We start from the raw sequence: 21868 nt of genomic DNA, 5'->3' as shown, positions 1-21868 counted from the left end.
AAGACCCTGGGTCACTGAGACCCTGGACAACTTAAGACATTGGATCACAGAGAATCTGGATAACTGAGAATCTGGACCACTGAGTTTCTATGCTGCATCCAAAAATATCTGCAACTTGTTTCTTTCCAACATAGTTGTTTGGATGATACTAGGCTTATAATAACAACATCTCTGCAAATCAGTGTACAGCCATTATGGATACATTGTACATTTTCTGACTTCTATTAGTTTTGCACTCACTCGCTGGCTCCCTCTAGCGATTCGCAGTCATTTTCTTCTATAATGAGGTTATATGAAGTGGTCATGCACACCATAAACTCGCCATAAACCAAATATACCACTCGCTTCAGAACCACTAGTGCAGGGGCGGTGCTGGATCTGACCCAACTCCTCCTATAAATCCAAGGTGTGGGGTTTCCCGCGGGCCACAACAAGCCCTCTTTCTATCTTTGACCGGCGTGAGCTCCACTTATTTCATTGTGATAGGGGCACCAAATATGAAAACAATGCGCGTCTAACGGTGTATTACGGTAGCCCTGTGCTGAGGGTACAGAGGCTCGCGCTTCTTGTGCAGAGACTGAAAATGGAACATAAACCAGTTTTACAGCTAAAAAACATAAATCAACGAATATACAACAAATGTCCAGGTCTAATCAACAAATATAAACCAGAAACACAACTACCATCTGTAGAACGGTTTAACATTTTAGAAATGTTTGGAATCCTGTAAAATAATCAAATTGTAACCAAATGATACCAATGAAGTCTTGAAGAACATGGTTAATTGTATTCATTATGTATGTTCCCAGTAATAATACTGAAAAATAATAAAAGAGTCTGGAGTCCTAGTAAACATGAAAATCAAGGGGTTATAATATCACACTTTACTTGTCCAAGCCCAAAACAAGCTACTAGTGTCTCTCACTAAACAGAAAAAGGACCGAGGATATCTATATTTATATAAAACCATTCCAATTTCTAATGTGGCCACTGCTTCAGACCAATGAGCACGAGGTAGGAGGAGTTGGATCATATGTAGCTCCGCCCCCTGGATTTACACTTGTGTGGTTCTGCAGCGACAACCATAAACCGGCTCCGGCCTGCAGCATTATATAGATTGGCTCTGCCCGGGGGGACCCTCGCTTGATGATGCGCGTGCACGCGTCGGCTTCAGTCTCCGCCCACCACAGCAAAATGGCGACCGTTGACTACGACGCGGCTGCGGGTCCGGAGATGGAGCTGAGCGATGAGGAGATGGAGAGGTAACTAACGGAGCGAGGGTTTAGAGGAACGGGAAAAGAGCTGGGAGCGGGGCTGGTGGTTAAGCGACAGAAGTTTCTAGTAGTGTCAAGGCGAGAATGCGGGTGTTTGAGCGACCTTCTCCCGAAGGTACGGGCGAACGGAGACCTCGAGAATTGCGGGGTGCCGCTGGCCTTGGAGCCGAGCAGAGGGCTCGGGTTTTCGGGTGCCTGAGTAGCGGAGCAGGCCTGGCTGTTTTCAGCCCTGCTGCTGCTGCTGTGGTTGTTGTTGTAGTGGAGAGACTGTCTGCTGTTGGCTGAGTGGTCACTGGGTAATGTTTTGTATTGTGGAAGATAGCTAACCAGCTAACTGTCCGGATTGTTTGCAGCAACTTGAATATAAACGCAGTTATTTTGATGGCTGGCTGATAAGAACAGCCATGACAGCCGCATGGAAACACTCACTGGCTTTGTTACTTAACCAGCCAGCTCGGTAAAAACGTCAGTGTTTGTTGAATCACTGAAGCTAGAAATGTCGTTACAGTGGTTTTAAATGCCGGTAATGTCGCCGCGGTGTGTGGTGGAGGCACCTAGTTGAACCTGGCTGGTGGTCAGGGATGTTCTCCAGGCGCTCCTGTCACTGCAGTCCCCATTTAGATCAACTGTTACCCCTAAGAGCTTCCACACGCCTCCCTAAATAGCCCAGCCCTCTAATTCACGCAGCTGTGTTCACTCAGCCTACTTATACACCTTTCTAGAAGGTTTATTACAGTTCAGAGGAAATGTTTGAGTAAGTGATTACTTCTGGAATCCAGAGAACAGTGCAATACTTTAGCCAACAGTGTACCTGTCAGTTTATGGATAGGCCAGTGTTCCTCTCCTCCAGAAGCTCCAGAATAAAGGCCAGCAAAGTTGCTTCCATTGCTCACAAAGATGTGCAAATGACTCACACACACAGCTTGCTTAGCCCATGTAGCTGAAGAAGTACTGCCACTAGAATAAAACTCTCTGAAGCAGATAAACATGAGGTAACTGTTTCTCAGCCCTCCTCAATTCTGGATCCTGGAGGCACCCTGCCCGTGTATTGCTTTACATTCTCCTTAAATCACACAAAACTGAATTAGGCAGTTCATTAAGAAGTTGTTTCAGAGTTGCAGTGGATGTGTTAAAGGACAAATATGGCGTAAAATGGACTTGTAGTGTCATGTGTAGTGAAACATGGCATGTTTTAACATGTTCTACTTTTGTTGAATAGGAACTGATTGCATAATTAATTCAGTGGAAATGCATGAATATTTCGGAAATTATTTTTTTAGAAGTATGATTTCTTTGCATGGGCAACCTATGCCCCTATCTCTAGCATTGTAAGCCTGTTGAGAGCATCAGCTGAAAGTGCTGTTTTTTGGAATGTGAGGGCAAATGGAGGTGGGCTATTCTACAAAAAAAAATCTTCTAGGTATCATGTTTTACAACCTTAGACCATTTTACACCAGATTACCATTTCAAAGCACGGGAACCAGTAAAAATCCACCGGGTTAAGTAACACTGGTCTAGAGGGGTGTAAGCTATGTTCTCTGGAATGATCGATGATGTGAGGATGATCATCCAACATCCTGACCCCAACTTGAAATCCTCACAGCAAAGCTAATCAAAGCTAAAAAAAACTATACATAATTTCAGAGTAAACCATGAATTGCTATTCGTTTGTACATATTTTGTGTTTTCTTTCAAGATTTGCAGCCAGTATGAACAGAAGCAGAAGCAGAAATGCTCCACTTAAGGCAACACCTTACTGGAGAGCTCAGCACAGCTCTGGAACTTTCTGAAGTAGCCTGAAGTATTTTCCGCGAGGAGCACACATGACACAAACTGTCAGTGCACATTTAAATGCGATCCATTTTGAGACTGTAACACTATCCATCAGGAAATGTCCAGCAACCATGAATGACACAACCATAGTTATTCAGTAGCAGGAGCAGCAGCAGCTGTGTGAAGTGTAGTTACTGTGGTGGATCAGTAGTGCTTACAGGCAGTTCTGTTAACTGAGAAATGCGATAGCCTAGCAAGACATTAGATCTTAGCAAAGCTCAGGCCTGAGTTTGTGGTCCTTACACACACATTGCATAATATAGTCAATGCTGTGCAATGTTTTATGTGATGTTATTGCTTTCTCCGCTTGTCTGCAATCAGTGTATAGTTGATTTTGTTTTTTGTATTTATTAGGCCTGTCACAATAACCACATTGTTTGCATGATATTGTCCAAGAAACAATTCCAATGAAGGATGTTGTCATTTTAAGATAATTTTATGCCACACATATAATAATACAGTCGTGTCCTAATGTATTTTTACTCTTCATTATTCATTTGAAAGTACAAGTAATGATTTGGAATCATATTCATTAGGGGTGAGCAATATGGCTCTAAAGTAATAGCACAATTTTTCAGGGTGTTTATGATAATATTCTTGTTAATATTACAGAGAATAAAAATTGTAAAATTAATGTAAACTATTTTTGGTGCAATATTGTGTATAGTTAAATATGATATGGCACACCCCTAATATTTAAAAACAAAACAATATTGAATTGATTTTTGATTTTTGGATTTAGGATTTTCAGTCATACAGGAAGAAATATGTGGTAATTCCAGAAGTCATATTTGTATAATTGGATTCATGTACGCCACACCTTTTGGATTGTTTAGTCGTTTAGTTATTTTGGTGTAAGGCCTTATCACACTGCCTGTTGACCTCACCAAATCCCAAAAGAATATTGGTCATGGGTTCATTCCCAGCTGATGGCATTCCAGCTGCTGCTGTCATTGTGCACTTGTGTAAAGGATGTTAACCACAGATTGCTTTAGAGGGCACATCACACACTGTTCAGAATTTAAACCAGTGTATCAGTGAGATGAGATGCAGCTGAATTACACAAAGACTTCTACAGTTAAATCTGTGATTCTGTGGAGCAGATCTCTTATTCGCAAACTTGAACATAGAGTTGATCTGACTTGGGCTGAATATCTAACACTTTGTTATATTGGATGATCAGATGACACTTAAATGCCAGGACTGCATTTAAGCTGTGAAATCATGTTATTTAGACTTGCCGACAATTTTCTTAATGCTAGCTATATATATATATATATATATATATATATATATATATATATATATATATATATATTTTTTGTATTTATTTATTTATTAATTATTATTATTATTATTATTTTTTTTTTTTTCAAAAATTTGATTGTAAAAAAAATAAAATACATCACCTTGCTTACAATAATAGAAAATATCGCAATATATTTATTTAATCACTGTTATATTTGATCTGTTTTGTATCGGCAAGTTCTTGCCAATACACATCCCTAAAACGTTCATAAAGTGTTGTTAGGACCAGGCAATATGGCTCTTAAATAAAATCTGGATTTTAGGGTATTTAACTGTTAATCAACAATATACCTGGCAATATGACAAAGCACTAAAATATTTAATAAATTTCAAGAATAAACAATTGCAAGGTTTATTTTGCATACATATAAACAATAGCATAATGTAATAAAAACTATATCAGAGTTCCAAAAGTGCTAAATATTGAATTTAGTTATTAAATTATGCAAAAAATAAAGTTTTTGCTGTACAATAACTGTACAATAAATGCTCACGTACACCTGATTCAACCTATCTGGTAATTGCCAGGTTTTAACAGGTCTGTTAGGTCAGACCACATCAGCCCTGGTTTGTGTAATAATGTAGGCCCTAAGCACTACCCCTATGTTGGATTGAATCAGATCCATGTTTTTCTTTCTGATCTAGAATGCTCTTACTCATATTCCCAAAAATGTATACAGACAGAAAAGGTGACGTTGTTTGGACAATTTGATTTGACACTTACTGATACTGGTTTAATTTGTGCTGCTGTGTTTAGGTGTGTGGTAAACAGGATGCTGGGTGGGTGTAGATTGAGAAGGCTGATGTAATTGATGGGAAGAGCAACTCAATACTTACAGTACATCTAGGAACACGTGCTGACCTCAGCTGTTCTCTTTCTTCAGTTGTGTGTGTGTATCTGTGTTTAGTGCTCTCTGGCACTTAGCAGCTTGCATTAGAATGTGTGTTGTGGTGCTTTCAGATCAGGCCTATTTAGACCTTTGTGTGATGTGGTATAAGGGGCACTGGTAGAGAGGCAGAATTCTGGAACACCTGGAAAGCAACTCCCAGAACTGACAACATTCTGCAAATAAGCAAGTGTCAAGCATAGGATGTAGTCCACATACAATGAAACTGAAACACCTGTCATTTTTAGTGTGGAAGGGTTTCATGGTTAAATTGGAGCAGCCTGGTGGCCAATCTTCATTAATCGCACATTGCACCAGTAAGAACAGAGTATGAAGGTTCAATTAGCAGGGTAAGATCACAGTTTTGCTCAAAATATTGCAATGCACACAACACTATAGGTGACATGCCAGAGTTTAAAAGAGGACAAATTGTTGGTGCACGTGTTGCTGGCGTATCTGTGACCAAGACAGCAAGTCTTTGTGATGTACCAAGAGCCACAGTATACAGGGTAACGTCAGCATTACACCAAGAGGGATGCAACAGGATTTACTGTGGATGCAAGAGAAAGCTGTCTGAAAGGGATGTTCGGGTGCTAACCCGGACCCAAAACCCAAAAACCTAAAACCACGGCTGCCCAAATCACAGCAGAAATCAATGTGCACCCTATTCATTTATCTCCAGTGTTTAGGTTGTGCTATACTTGAAGAACTGTTGTTATTGCACCATATTGGCACTACTAGAATGTCTCACAGATGATCAGATTGCAGGGTAGGAACTACTGTGACTATGGTATAATAGAGGTCATTTAAATTAAAGGCAGAGTAAGGAGTACAGAGCAGTTAGAAATGAGTGTGATAACTCAAAGTTTTCTTAAAACAGAAACCCACTTCATGAATCTGATATTTTAAAATTCAACATACAGGACCAGGTTTTGGTCCTGCTTTCAAACCACATGACTGTTTCAGGTCTTTTCAGTCTGAAAATAGCCAAGATTCTATTTTTATCAGCTGGAGTACTGTACCCATCCCCCTAAACCCAAATATACTTATGCACACAAACAAACCTAGTGTTACTGTGTATTCATGTTATGAAACTGGAAAGCCTGGAGAGGATTTTAGCTGATAATGATAATAAAAATTCAATTCATTATGTGGATAAGCGTATTGGGGCACCTGCTCATTCATGGTTTCTTCCGTAGATAATGATATGAATAATAGCTTATACTGTCTTTGGTGGAGTAACTCTCTTTCTGCGAGATTTTGCTGCTGTGAACTGCTGTGAGGATTGGTGTACCATCATTCCAGACAACATATTTTCAGTGCTCCACAGCTCAGTTGTGTTTAAGAATATATATATATATATATATATATATATATATATATATATATATGCATGCAATTTAACATAGATGAATGCATTAATTTAAAAAGGGGTGTACACAAATATTTGGACAAGGCTCTGTAGAACTTCCTTTAGCTTGTGGTGATTTATTTTATTTTTTTATTACAATTTTTTTCCATTTTCTCCCAATTTAGCTAGGCCAATTGTCCCACCCAATTAGCTGCTACTTAGCTGTACAAGGGGACACAAGGAGGGTAAAGACTAGCACATGCCTCTTCCGATACGTCAGCCGAACTGCTGCTGATGCATCAGAAAGAGTGATGAGGGGATAGAGCACCATTTACCCTTTAAGGAGCGAGTGTACAGTGTTTAACGAATCCCAAATCTGTCCAACAGCAGTTCAATAAATTAAATTATAATAAAAAACATTTGTCACACTCGTCACACAGAAGTTCAAAGACTTGTTTTAGCTCAGTGGACCCAGATCAGGCATGAGAGGGATGCTTGTCAAGAAAAATCGTACCTAGTGTCCCTTTAAGCACATGGCCTTCTTTTAGGTGATTCTTTTTGAAAGAGAACCTAAAACAGTATGAAAACTGTACTGTCATAATGAAAATTGGTGCAGGCAAGAATAGATGCTAGAACAGTATTTCTGTTCTTTGACTTTGAAAAATCTTTCTGTCCTGTTATTGTTTTTTGTTTTTCATCTTTCCGGACTTGTCTGTGTCTCCCCAGGGAAGCCGAGGGCTACAAGGAGCAAGGCAATGCTTTTTACATTAAGAAGGAATACTCTGAAGCGTTCAACTACTACACCAAGGCCATAGGTAACTTTTATTTGCATATGAATGTAGATTATTTGTGTGTTTTTTTTTTTCTTTTCGTGTCTCCAGTATATGACACATGCTAGACTACTGTATGTATTTTTGTGTGGCAGTGGGAACTATGGCTGGAATGATTAGGCAGTTTAATCAACAATGTTTGTTATAAAAATGTATTGACTCCCAATTTTAGTGTCTACTAATCTGAAATCTGCAATTGCTGTGCACTAGACAAAGTGCTGGGGACAGAAATGCAGTTTACACTCAGCTCAGTCGGTGTCTCTTAAAGTGCCCAAACACAACACATTATTTACAGTGGAGAAAAAAGTATTTAGTCCGTCACCAATTAGTTCTCCCACATAAAAGGATGAGAGAGGCCTGTAAATGACATCATAGGTAGACATAAACGATGAGAGATAAAAAAGAGAAAAAAAAATCAGAAAATCACATTGTCTGATTTTTAAAAAAAATATTTGCAAATAATGGTGCAAAATAAGTGTTTGGTCACCTACAAATAATCAAGATTTCTGACTGTCACAGACCTGTAACTTCAGACCTGCTACAGAGGCTCCTCTGTCCTCCACTCATTACCTATATTAATGGCACCTGCTTGACCTCGTTATCTGTATAAATGACACCTGCTCACAACCTCAAACAGACACACTCCAAACTCCACTATGGTGAAGACCAAAGAGCTGTCGAAGGACACCAGAAACAAAATTGTAGATCTGCACCAGGCTGGGAAGACTGAATCTGCAATAGGCAAGCAGCTTGGTGTGAAGATATCTACTGTGGGAGCAATAAGCAGAAAATGGTAGACTACAGGACCACTGCAGATGTCCCTTGATCAGGGGCTCCACGCAAGATCTCAGCCCGTGGGGTCAAAATGATCACAAGGACGGTGAGCAAAAAAAACAAAACCACGTGGTGGGACCTAGTGAATGACCTGCAGAAAGCTGGGGCCAACATTGCAAAGGCTACCGTCAGTAATGCACTACGCGGCCAGGGACAGTGTCCCCCTTCTTAAGCCAGTACATATACGGGCGTGTCTGAAGTTTGCTATAGAGCATTTGGATGTTCCAGAAGAGTACTGGGAGAAAGTCATATGGTCAGCTGAAACCAAAGAGAACTGTTTGGAGGAGAGTGTATGCTGAGTTGCTTTCAAAGAACACCATACCAACTGCGAAACATGGGGGTGGCAGCATCATGCTTTGGGACTGTTTCTTTGCAAAGGGACCAGGCGACCAGTCCGTGTACATAAAAAAATGAATGGGGCCATGTATTGTGAGATTTTGAGTGCAAACCTCCTTCCATCAGCAAGGGTGTTGAAGATGAAACATGGCTGGGTCTTTCAGCATGACAATGATCCCAAGCACACTGCCAGGGCAACAAAGGAGTGGCTTCGTAAGAAGCATTTCAAGGTCCTGAAGTGGCCTAGCCGGTCTCCAGATCTCCAGAACCCCATAGAAAACTTTTGGAGGAAGTTGAAAGTCCGTGTTGCCCGCCAACAGCCCCAAAACATCACTGCTCTAGAGAAGATCTACCTGGAGGAATGGGCCAACATACCAGCAATGGTGTGTGCCAACCTTGTAAAGACTTCCAGAAAATGTTTGAGCTCTGTCATTGCCAATGAAGGATATACAGTGCCTTGTGAAAGTATTCACCCCCCTTTACATTTTTCACATTTTGTTACCTCACAACCTGGAATTCAAAGGGAATATTTGAGGGTCTGCATCATTTAATTTACAGACCATGCATACAACTTTCAACATTTTTTTTTTTTTTTATTGTGAAGCTAACAACAAATAGGACAAAATAACTGAAAACATCAGTGTGCATAACTATTCACCCCCGTAAGTCAGTACTTTGTAGAGCCACCTTTTGCAGCAATTACAGCTGCAAGTCGCTTTGGATAAGTCTCTATGAGCTTGCCACATCTTGCCACTGGAATTTTTGCCCATTCCTCATGGCAAAAGTGCTCCAGCTCCTTCAAGTTAGATGGTTTCCGTTGGTGAACAGAAATCTTCAAGTCTGACCACAGATTCTCAATTGGATTAAGGTCTGGGCTTTGACTAGGCCATTCCAATATGTTTACACGTTTCCTCTTGAACCACTCAAGTGTTGCTTTAGCAGTATGCTTTGGGTCATTGTCCTGTTGGAAGGTAAATCTCCGCCCTAGTCTCAAATCACTGACAGACGTAAACAGGTTTTGCTCAAGAATATCCCTGTATTTAGCACCATCCATCTTCCCCTCGACTCGGACCAGTTTTCCAGTCCCTGCTGCTGAAAAACATCCCCACAGCATGATGCTTCCACCACCATGTTTCACTGTGGGGATGGTGTTCTTGGGGTGATGAGATGTGTTGGAGCTCTGCAGCTCCTTCAGGGCTACCTTTGGTCTCTGTGCTGCCTCTCTGATTAATGCCCTCCTTGACCGGGCTGAGAGTTTTGGTGGGCGGCCCTCTCTTGGCAGGTTTGTTGTGGTACCATGTTCTTTCCATTTGATGATGATGGATTTGATGGTGCTCCGGGGGATCATCAGAGATTTGGATATTTTTTTATAACCCAACCCTGACTTATACTTCTCTACAACTTTATCCCTGACTTGCTTGGAGAGCTCCTTGGTCTTCATGGTGTTATTTGGTTAGCTTAATGATGTTGCAGCCTCTGGGGCCTTTCAGAAAAGGTGTGTATATACTGACAGATCATGTGACACTTAGATTGCACACAGGTGGCCTTCATTTCACTAAGCATGTGACTTCTGAAGGTAATTGGTTGCACCAGAACTTTTTAGGGGCTTCATAACAAAGGGGGTGAATACATATGCACATGCCAATTTTCATTTTTTTATTTTCATATTTTCTTTATATACATATATTTTTTTCTCATTTCACTTCTAAAACGTAGACTATTTTGTGCAGATGCATTCAGATAAAAAAAATGCATACAGGTTGTAATGTAGTAAAATAGGGAAATAATCCAAGGGGGTGAATACGTTTGCAAGGCACTGTATAACAAAGTATTGAGATGAACTTTTGTAATTGACCAAATACTTATTTTCCACCATTATTTGCAAATAAATTATTAAAAAATCAGACAATCTGATTTTCTGACTTTTTTTTTTCCTCATTTTGTCTCTCATAGTTGATGTCTACTTATGATGTCAATTGATGATGATGTCGCCTTTTTTAAGTGAGAGTGACTGACTAATTACTTTTTTCCCCCACTGTATTTACTCACTATCGGAACATTTTTAAAAAATTTAAATCTCTTAAATTGTGTTTAAATCCCATGTTCAGCTGTTTCTGTAGTCTTGAAGTGATCGATAAAGTTGGAAACTTGAGTCATACCCACAGGAGGAAGCAGGGATTGATGGAATCTGTTTTGATATTTTGCAGAAGACCCTAGGGCTGCATTGAAATGGCAGCTAGAGTATTGTACAGTATTGAATTGTATTGTATTTTATATAATATTATTTTATTTTAAATTGCAAGACTTGCCCTTTTCCATTTAGTGCAGTACCATTGTTCTGATAAACTATCAGCGAGTAATCCTGCTCAGAATGTGGGCAACATTGCAGATAACTAGCGTAAGCATTGCCATCAACAGTGAGTAATACAGCTTGGAATATCAGTTAGCATTATAGCTAACCTGCTTCAAGGCTGTTAGCATTTACATTTAACTTATTTACAGACACCATTATCCAGAGTAACTTATATCATCAATCATAACACCTAGGACAAAACAAATTAGTTAGGAACTCTTTAAAAAAGAGAATTTAGTCAGAGTTTGAGGACAGTGAGTGCTGTTCTGACACCCAGTGGAATTTCAATCCACCACCTTGGTGCCAGGACAAATAAGAGTTGGGATGTCTGTATTCCATATGACATGAGGAATGGTGGCTTAAACCAAACTGTACTGGAACCATGAAGAGCTTTTGGTTCCGATCTGACCTTGTCCATATAGGAGCTGGTCTGTTTTTGGCATCGTAGACCAGCGTCAGGGCATAGCATTGTGGCTAACTGCTCCAAGACTACAGAGGCCATCTGCAGTGTCTGTTAACATCACTTTAGCTTTAGTTCAAATCAATCAAAAAAGTTCTAATTTCACGATTAGAGTCCTCAAGTCAAATATTGTTAATAATTAGCAACTGCACATAATAAAAGTCAATCAGGTTTTCTGTTTCAAATTGAGAAAGACAAAGCGTCTTTCACTGACTGATATTTGTTATATAAAGTTGCCATTAGTTCATACTGATACAAAACATGTTTACCCATTGAGTGCAGTTCTGCAGTCTTTTATCTAACTGCAAAACCAAAATAGAACTTTTCACCATGGCAACGGTCTTGTTTTGGGAAAGTTTTTTTGTAACCTTCATTCTAGAGCTAAATATGGCAGAGTGTTTTTTTTTTCTTCCAAAAGCTGTTCCTATTTAACTCTCAGTCTCTCTGTACTTGTTTAGCTATACTGTGTTTTTGTTTGTTTTGATTTTAACAGATGTTTGCCCGAAGAATGCCAGTTACTATGGCAACCGTGCGGCTACGCTAATGATGCTGAGCCGCTACAGAGAGGCGCTGGAGGACTCCCAACAAGCCGTGCGGCTAGATGACACCTTCGTGAGGGTTAGAAGTTTTAAAATGTCCTAACCTTTATTACACTGATATTCCACAGATCAGGGAACAGTATTTGTATTTGTGTGTTGGGCCTGCTGCATTCAAAGTCAATGTGATCTTGCAAGTGTCTCTTATCTCAGCTGAGCTGTACTGAGAGGAGGACTGCTGAAAAAAGGCAGAGATGCTGTGTTACTGGAACATGACCTCATTATGAAGAAAAGCTCAATGTGTTCTAAAGCCAAGAACTCTTACAGCTTTAAGGACATCATGTCCCTCTGAAGCTTAGATTTGTGAATGTGCAAACCCAGATTTAGTGAAGGAATGATGCAGCGATCCTGTACCTCTCTTGTATCATAAAGTTCCAGCCCCAGTTCATACAGTCCATATATGGAAATGATTCCTGTGATGCAGAGAATAGACAGAATTGAGAAATAAATGTGAAATTCATATATAAACATGAAATACAAAGAGCGAAGTAAAACTAACATCAGCTCTGTGCATTACTCTGATATCCCAAAATGAACACGGGATTGTTTATGAGGAAGGTATCCAATACAAATGTTTAATCATTATAGCAGCAAACAGCACCATTGGTCTTTTCAAGCTTAATTGTAATAGTTACGCTCAACCTCTATACTCCCATACTGTATCTCAGCTCACATGAGCTGGCATTACTACAGACATCTACCCTACAGTTAACCACAGCCCCACACTTTAGAAGAGACACATTTGCTATTCATCTCTGTCTGTTTGTTTGTGATGAGAATGTCTCAAATTCAACCCAGCTATTAAATATACTTATTTTTAATTGAACTAAACTGCTGATAAGGTACAGTTTAATCTGACATATTAGCCAGATAATATACTGTTATGAACAAACGCTGTCTCTGCAAATCGAAGTGTGACCAAAAAAAAATATGATAAAAACAGAAACACAATTAAACATAATTTGCCAAAAAAAATAAAACTGATTCCATAGGGCCCTACCTGTTTTAAAATTTTGCTTTTGTGTTGATATGACATAATTACATACAGTCCCTTTAAAAAAGAGAATGCCCCATCTGAATTCCTAAATGAGCCACATTGTGTTGCATCACTAAATAAAACAGCGGGCGCTTTAAATTTTGTCACCTTAAAAATATATATATTAAGACTTTTTTGTACTTAAACCCATGCAAACTGATCTTAAGTTGACCACTGGGATAAAAAAAAAAAAAAGGTTATGACTACTTTTTAATGCATAATACAAATCGGACTTTTCTGTTTCTTTAGCATGAACATAAAAACATTTTTAATGAGTGTTTTATAATTTGTTTGTTTTCTTGCATGTGCTCAATCTTGTCATTTGTCCACCAGGGTCACCTACGGGAGGGCAAGTGCCACCTGTCGCTTGGCAATGCAATGGCTGCCAGCCGCTGCTTCCAGAAGGTTTTGGAGCTGGAGCCCGACAACAGCCAGGCTCAACAAGAAGTAAGACAACCAGTTACACAGTGACACTGTAAATCATGCTACATCCTATATAACACTCGTAAAAACTGTAGTAGCATATCTTCAGCAATAACATAAACTATTACACTACTATATGATTAAATATATATTTTGAAACCCTTTCTAATGAATGTTTTTATCTAGTTTAAGTTGCACCAATGGCAGTTGCACCAATACACACAGCTTGTCTAGACCTTGTAGAAAAGTGCTGCCAGTAGAATAGGACTCTCTGGAGCAGATAAACATGAGACTGTATTTTAACAAAAGCAGGACACATTTAGTTTTTAATGCCCTAGATTTCTGAAGAAAATAAATCAAAGTGCAGGTGTCCAAACATTTAGTTCATATGGTGTAATTTGATAGTAAAATCATTTTTTTAAACAATTGAAGGAGTTATTTGTTGTGTGTCCTAAAAAAAAAAGTGGTATGTATGTTTTGTGTTGTAGCTGAAGAATGCAGAATCCATTCTAGAGTACGAGCGCATGGCAGAGATTGGTTTTGATAAGCGAGATTTCAGAATGGTGAGTTTCTACCACATCCAGATGCTTTACAAAAAGAAAATGCTGTTCTGCCAAGAAACTCTTAACTACCTTCATGATCTGTGGTGCGTCTCTGTGTGTAGGTGGTTTTCTGTATGGATCGGGCGTTGGAATCTGCATCTGCATGTCACAGGTTTAAGGTGCTGAAGGCGGAGTGCCTGGCGCTTCTCGGCCGCTACCCTGAGGCCCAGTCTGTTGCCAGGTAACTGTGTTAAAGCATCACAGTTTTTCACAGACTTTTCTTAGACAGTTTTATAAACATACAATAATAAAAAACCAGTACTGTGACAAAACAAACGTGTGATGTAAGTTGATGTGTTCAGGGGAAAAAGTGAAACAATAGGTGGGCAGGTAAGTGACAAGTTAAAAGCAGTTTGTTCCATGCTGTAATATAGGCTTATATTTGGATTTGTCTTATGTCTGAATGTTGTACACGAAATTAATTAATTTAAGGAGCTTTTTAAAAAAATATCTGGGCACTGCCTGACAATAATAATCGGGGTTATGCACAGGCTGTTTATATATCTTGGCCCAGGTGCCAACAAGTTGTGTGTTTAAAAGTATGTTGCGTATGTAGCACCCCCACTCCTGCCCACCTCCCTCTATCAGCCTGGATCTCTGCTCTGGGAATAAAATGAGAATTAAATTGAAGGCATAGTCCCCAAACTTTTAAGGATCACCTATTTTTTGGTTGTTTTTTCACAATAGATTTCTCACAGATGCTTCATTAGATCACAATAAAGCTGATATTTATGTTGTGTTTGTGTATTGAGGTATTCCTGAGTAATGAATTCATGCATGTGTCTTACATACAATGTGCCAAAAGATACCTGAGGTCTTTTAGCGCCCCCTGTGGAGACTCTTTAGTCTTCTATATGCAAGTGAGTTACAGGACCGGTCCAAAAGGATGTCCCCTACAGCTTATAAATACATGTTCTACAACTGATTATAATAAATTATGAGGAAAAAACTGAAAGTGTATAGCCTTGGTGATATAAAGGGTTATGTGTAGGTTTTGGGTTAAGGTAAAGGTTAGATTAGAGTAAGTGTTGGGATTGTGCGTAGAGAAATTTCGAATTTAATCAACCTTCTGTTGAATGTAAGTTAAAGAAGGTTAAAAATCTTGCCTTTTGTTTTTTTATATGTTTTTATTTACAGCTGTTTATTCTCTGTCCCACAGTGATATCTTGCGGATGGACGCCACTAACGGTGATGCCCTGTATGTGAGGGGCTTGTGTCTTTATTATGAAGATTGCATTGATAAAGCTGTGCAGTTTTTTATTCAGGCGCTCCGTATGGCGCCCGACCACGAAAAGGCCCGGTTGGCCTGCAGAGTGAGTCACTTTTTTCTACATTGCATGATTTATTTTGTATTATTTGCTTGGTTACCAATGTGTCATATTACAGATATGTTTAAACAAATTCCATAGTAACTATTGTGGTGCACATTTTGGTGTTTACATGCAGCTAATTGTCAATTTCTGGTAAAGAATGAAAAACACTTCATTGTGATAAGATATAATGCTGTAATACCCTTTGACCTAACATATAGTTTTCCTTATTCAAAGGAAATCACTGAGAACATGAAGAGAACATGAAGTGTGGAAGTTGCTCTCTTACTCACTTGATGTGTTTTTTATTGGTTTCTTCTAGAATGCCAAAGCACTGAAAGCTAAGAAAGAAGAGGGGAACAGAGCATTCAAAGAAGGCAATTTTGAAGAGGCCTATGATCTCTACTCTGAGGCTCTGACCATCGATCCTAACAACATTAAAACCAATGCCAAGCTCTACTGCAACCGAGCCACTGTTGGCTCAAAGGTACACTGTATGTTCAAGTGTTTTTGGACATCCTTTCTAATGAATGCATTAAGCTACTATATGTTGCACCTGTTTCTGACACATGTACAAATGCACACACAGCTTCACATATGAACTAATTCAACAGGCTTTCAAAAGTTTGACTTACCTTTTTGGGCACACACTTACATTGGTTTAACCTTGACTATTATTAAGTATTAGTGATCTTGTATTCTGTTGGTTACATAATCATAAACATGAGGTTGTAGTCTTATTTAAGTTGTCACAAATCCTAATATAAAGTATAGTATCATTATGTTTGATGCCAGAAACTGTGAAAATATGTAAAAATACTAACACTGAATACCACTAGCCTGTTTCTTATACACTAGTTAAGCCTAGACTAAATTACTTGATCAGTAAGGCAGACTAAGGCCCAATCCCATTGCACCCCTTGGCTCTACCATTTACCCCTACCCCTTCTTTTCAAGTGTAACCATTCCCCTTGGAACAGAGTTACAAGTAGATAGGGGTGAGATCCTTTCCCTAAGAAATGGGACAACCCTTAAATAATGTGATACGTCATTAGGAGCTGCTTGTTAACTAGTTAACTTTAGTGCATTGTATGCCTTCCTCTGTGATGGGGAACTGAAAATTAGCTTTGATTTCGCCTTAAATGCTGCAGGCCCTGATGTCCATTGCATCAGGTGGAAAGGAAAGATTGGCTAGTTAGCTAGCAACTAAGACAAACTACTAGCAAAAAATCTTAATTTTCCAAAAATCAACAGTGTGCCTTATAATCCAGTGCACCTTATGTGTGAATTCTACCAGTCAGGTTGTAAGGAGCAGTAAAGCCACTCAGCTAAAGTACAGCGTTATAAAGGATTTTCAGAAAAGTTTCTTCAGCACCAAGGCTGGAACAGCATTAGCGCTAGGCGCTAGCCCTTTCGCCATTTAGAGGCGAGTATATCAGACTGTAGTCTGCTCATTTACCATGTTAAAACAAGCTACATGAGACAAACCGCTAGCTGATAGCAATCTGGGTTACCAGAACACTCAGTTCCTCAGTCTACCTTTGTCGGGCGGCATTTAGTAGCACTAACCATGGCTGTCTAGCCAGGTTTACAGGTTTGTTTACAGGTGCTAAACATTAAACTATGTCATACTTCTCCTTTGATCAATAAAAAAACACTCAGATGGAAATAGACATTCAAAACCATATTCTCTCAATCTCTTCTAGTTGAAGAAACTGGAGCAGGCCATAGAAGACTGTACAAAAGCTATCAAATTGGATGAGTCCTATATTAAAGCTTATCTAAGAAGAGCCCAGTGGTGAGCACATTTTACTGTATGTGTTTGGTGTTTGTGTGATCGGGAATAGACGGATACTGATCTGTGTGTTGGGTATCTTCAGTTACATGGACACAGAGCAGTATGAAGAAGCAGTCCGAGACTATGAGAAGGTCTATCAGACAGAGAAAACTAAAGGTAAGTAAGAGATCTGAATGCAATGGACTGACCTTTTCAATTCTTAAGGCCTAAAATAATTTTTACTGCCCCTGAAAATCTCTTATGTCTTTTAGAACATAAGCACTTGTTAAAGACTGCCCAGCTGGAGCTAAAGAAGAGTAAAAGAAAAGATTATTATAAAGTTCTCGGAGTGGATAAGAGCGCCACGGAAGATGAGATCAAGAAGGCTTACCGTAAACGAGCCCTGATGCACCATCCAGGTAAAGTTAGCACTGCATAAAATTTAAATTGACATTATCACCTTGAGTGCAAGTTTGTTCTCATACAATGTAACTCTCAAAGTTAGGAACATTTTACTTCTGTTACATTTATATTGAATTTTATTTAAATGTAGACAGTGTGAACCCAAGATATGTTCTGTTTATCACATGAAACATCTGCCATTTTTTGATGTAGTGCCATCAGAAATCACTGAAAATCCTCACAATTGCTTGAAAAATTATTTTCAATTCCTTAAATTTATTATTTTTTAATTTTTTTTACTTATTTGTAACAAAATGGAGATTTCGACACATGTTTGCTCCTTAAAGTCTCAGTCTTTTATGCATACTGTTTTTGTATCAAATCATGCGTACAGTCACATGTTAACATCTGTTCAAAATTGCATGTTTATTTACTTATTGATTTATATATTTGTACTTTATTGTTAGCTCGAAACGACCACATCCCAACTTGTGTCTCAGATCAGCAATACAAAAATAGATGTTTATTAACAAGTAAAATGGCTAATAGGTTGGTTAGACAAAACATATCTTGGGCTCTTAGAAGAAAGTGAACTCCATGTAATAAACAATGCATGTACTGGTATTCTAAGGGGCAGATAGTGATCAAGCCTAGTCTTCAACTCTACTTACTTTCAGTGGAAAAATCTCTCTTTATTATGCTATATTACTTCAAGACCAAGCTTTATCCATGTCTGAGGATTTACTCCTAAACCTGCAATGATACTTCAGGATCAGAATTAAAACCCACCGTCTTTAACACATCTTTGAACCCAATGGGCATGTGTTGAAGGTCTTTCTCTCCTCTTTTTAAACGCATCTCGCTTTTTCCTACTTTTTACTCTCCTCTTTCTTTCCAAGACCGTCACAGTGGAGCGAGTGCTGAGGTACAAAAGGAGGAGGAAAAGAAGTTTAAAGAAGTTGGAGAAGCCTTTACGGTGCTCTCAGACCCCAAGAAAAAGTCACGCTACGACAGCGGCCATGACCTGGAGGACGATGACATGAACATGGGTCTGTCTCTCTCTCACACAAACATGAACATAATCAGACATCCTGTTTTTAAGTCTGAGAATAATGCCAGTTACTTGTTGTCTGTCTGTCTTGTTTGTTTCCCTTTTTTTTAGATTTCGATGCCAATAATATCTTCAAAGCGTTCTTTGGTGGTCCTGGCGGGTTCAGTTTTGAAGGTAGGTCCTGCAGACTAGCACACTTGAAGGTCTTCTCAGTGTAATAACAACCACAGTCTTTTCACAGTGCTGTTGCTATAGGGGGTATTCCTGTTGGTTGATGGATTTAAGTTAACTCTAATGTCTGTTTGGCTTAATTTTTTTTTGGAATCCTGTAAAGTACTTTCGCTGTTGAGAAAATAGAAATAAATGAGTAATAAATAAATATTAAGTCTTTATTCTGTAAAATATTCAGTCTTTTAGCTTATTCTAGGTTTTTCCTATTTTGGTTGCTAAGAAAGTTGCTGTATCCCAGGGTGGCTTGTGTGGTCTTGACAAATTGTGTTATTTTGACTGATTTATTTGTATACTCGCCATGGTTTCTACCTGTTTACACTTAACTTTTTCTCTCTTCCATTCTTCAGCATCCGGACCTGGAAATTTCTTCTTCCAGTTCGGCTAACTGGACACTCTCCAACACGTATGCAGTAGACCCACACGACCTCCAAACTACCCCGAAACGGACTTTCACACCCCCACCCAAACCCTATACCACTCTGTTCTGTACTGGACCCTGAGTCTGTGCCATTGACTTGACTTGACCTGATGCAACAAGACGTTTACGGCCAGAATGTGATCATATTGTAAACAAGCATTTCCGAAACACTAAGAAAACACTGCACAGTGCGTCAGCCTTTTTCTGACTAGTCCCTTCCTGTTTTGATTGCAGTCTTTTTAAATAGGGTTTCTTTTCTTCCACTACTGTATTGTGAACAACTGTAATCTGCACAATTAGGATTTGAATAAGTGCTAAGTAAGAAATGGCCCTAGTTAAGAAACCACTCTCGCAAAACAACAACAACATTTGGGTCGTTTGTTCATGGTTAAACATGGTTTGTTCAGCGTTTGGTTCAGAATTTCTTGTAATGTGGAATGTAGAAGTAAGGTGCTATGGTTCAGGGCTACCACAGACTGTGGAAGTCTCACATCATTTATTCTGATATCAAAGCAGGGTTCACAAAAGAAGAGTACCTTCAGTTGTGGCTCCTGATGCCACTGAAGCTCAGCTCAGCTCACTCTGTTTGCTTATTTGCTTACTGTCACTTGTGATATTCAAAAGGCACAATACGTCTAGCACCACACGTCTCCAATCATACAAAACAAGTCAAATAACAGTTCTAAGATTACTGTGAGCTGTCATTTCACTTGGTTTTATCTTCTTCGATGCTGTGATGCTATGTGAATACATGCGTCTGTCCCATGCCAAAATAGAATCACAGAAAATCACAGCATTGTTCAGTTAAAATACTCTGTCCTTCTGGCTGGGTTCAATTCAGTAACACTACTGTATACACGAGTGCAGAAAGTGTTGGTGGTGATTCAGCACCTTGTAGTGGTCTCCTCACTCTCTGCAATGTCCATTTCTCAATGTTGCCATTCACCCATTGCTGCATTGTACATTTTACTGGAATGTATAGTGTTTCTTTGTGTTGATAGTTGAATTTTGTTTTTTTAAACTATGAAATATATTCACTTTTTTGATATCAATATTTATTGTAATTTCACAGAACCAGATGTGAGCCACTGAGCACTTGAAGATGTGTGGATAAATGATCTTTAGATGCACCAGGATCTCTTACTTTAGAGATGGCAGGGCCTGTGTTGGAGATTATAGTAGCTTTCTGCTTTTCCTTCAGGTTGTAATTAAATGATATAACTGAAAGGTGGAAGCTAAAGCTGCTAGAATTTGCCTTTGGCCAGTGGAAGAATTTAGCGCAAATAGATACCAGTATAGCTTATGGATCTGGGAGCAAATCCAGGCCGTGCCAGGAAATTGAAATTCTGGAAATTTGCTGTACAAGTGTCCCTCCTGCATGTGACCTTGAGTATTACCTACTGTTCGCCTAAAGCCTGAAGTATGCTTCAATTTGGCTCTTGTTAAAAAGCCTTATGCTGCGTTAACTGCCTGTCCTAAGATCCTTGTGGTGCAGTCGAAAGATAATGTCCACATTGGTGTGGCTCATGCTAATGGAACAGTCTTTACCATGGACCGCTTTCAAATAGCCATGTAAATAAAGTTAGTTTTTTTGGTTTCTCCCCTCCATTTGACTCTTGTGTTTTTGTCAGTATTTGGGATGACTGTTTCTCTCAGATGTGGGCTTCTACACTCATTGTCCTTTTTTGTCCAGTTCAATTCTTATACGGTACAAGAGCACAGGCTTTAGTCCTTCTATTTCTCTGCATACGTTTATTATCCTTTTGTTCTTCAATGATCGAGGCCACCACAGAAAAGAGCAGATATTATTTGGGTGGTTGGATATTCTCTGAACTGCAGTGACACTGACATAGAGGAGTCATGTAAAGTCAGAAACATAAGCAACACAGACTTAAATGACTAATCACAAAAAGAATATTTTTTTCTGAAAAGATGTTATCCTGCTTTTGTTAGTATCCGTGTCTCTACTTTCTATAGCATTTTACCATATTTTGGAGCATAGCTGTGAGGACCTTCATACTCCTGCCCAAACCCTATACCACTGTGTTTTTACTGGACCCTTGACTTGGTATCTCAAAATAACGATTTGGTATCTCAAATAATAACTTGATAATGCAGAATAATTAAGTATCTCAAAATAATAATAAATAATAATAAATAATAAATCAAGCTAAATCAAGACTTTATATGTCAAAATAACGACTAAGTATCTCAAAAACGAGTTAGTATTCCAAAATAATTACCTAGTATCTCAAAAACGAGTTACTATTGTAAAAGTAATTGCTTCCTCAAAGTAACTGTTTAATATCTCAAAATATCGTTAATATTACAAAATACGACTTGGTATTTCTCTAACGACTTGATATGTCAAAATAATGACGTAGTATCTCAAAAACGAGTTAGTAGTTCAAAAATGACTACTTAGTATCTCAAAATACCGACTTAATAGCTCAAAATAATTAGTATCTTTAAAAAGTTAGTATTTCAAATAATTACTATCTCAAACTAACTGTTAATATCTCACAATAAATATTTTAAAATAATGACTTATTATTT

General features: G+C 38.8%; 1 protein-coding gene across 1 annotated transcript; it reads left to right on the top strand.

Annotated features, from left to right (window-relative positions):
- The first annotated feature begins 1111 nt into the window (after positions 1-1111).
- On the top strand, positions 1112-20918 carry dnajc7 (DnaJ (Hsp40) homolog, subfamily C, member 7). Its single transcript, XM_007256262.4, has 14 exons — positions 1112-1262; positions 7380-7468; positions 11960-12084; positions 13432-13545; positions 14010-14084; positions 14186-14304; positions 15283-15436; positions 15756-15920; positions 17140-17231; positions 17314-17387; positions 17483-17629; positions 18512-18661; positions 18775-18837; positions 19242-20918. Exons 1-14 carry the CDS (start codon positions 1147-1149, stop codon positions 19277-19279), a joined length of 1521 nt encoding a protein of 506 aa, XP_007256324.1. The 5' UTR covers positions 1112-1146; the 3' UTR covers positions 19280-20918.
- Positions 20919-21868: the final 950 nt, after the last annotated feature.

The sequence above is a fragment of the Astyanax mexicanus genome, chromosome 19 (genome assembly GCF_023375975.1).
Source record: "Astyanax mexicanus isolate ESR-SI-001 chromosome 19, AstMex3_surface, whole genome shotgun sequence".
Classification (NCBI taxonomy): domain Eukaryota; kingdom Metazoa; phylum Chordata; class Actinopteri; order Characiformes; family Acestrorhamphidae; genus Astyanax; species Astyanax mexicanus.
The sequence above is the reverse complement of the archived record's forward strand: the minus strand, read 5'-3'. Positions and strand labels throughout refer to the sequence as shown.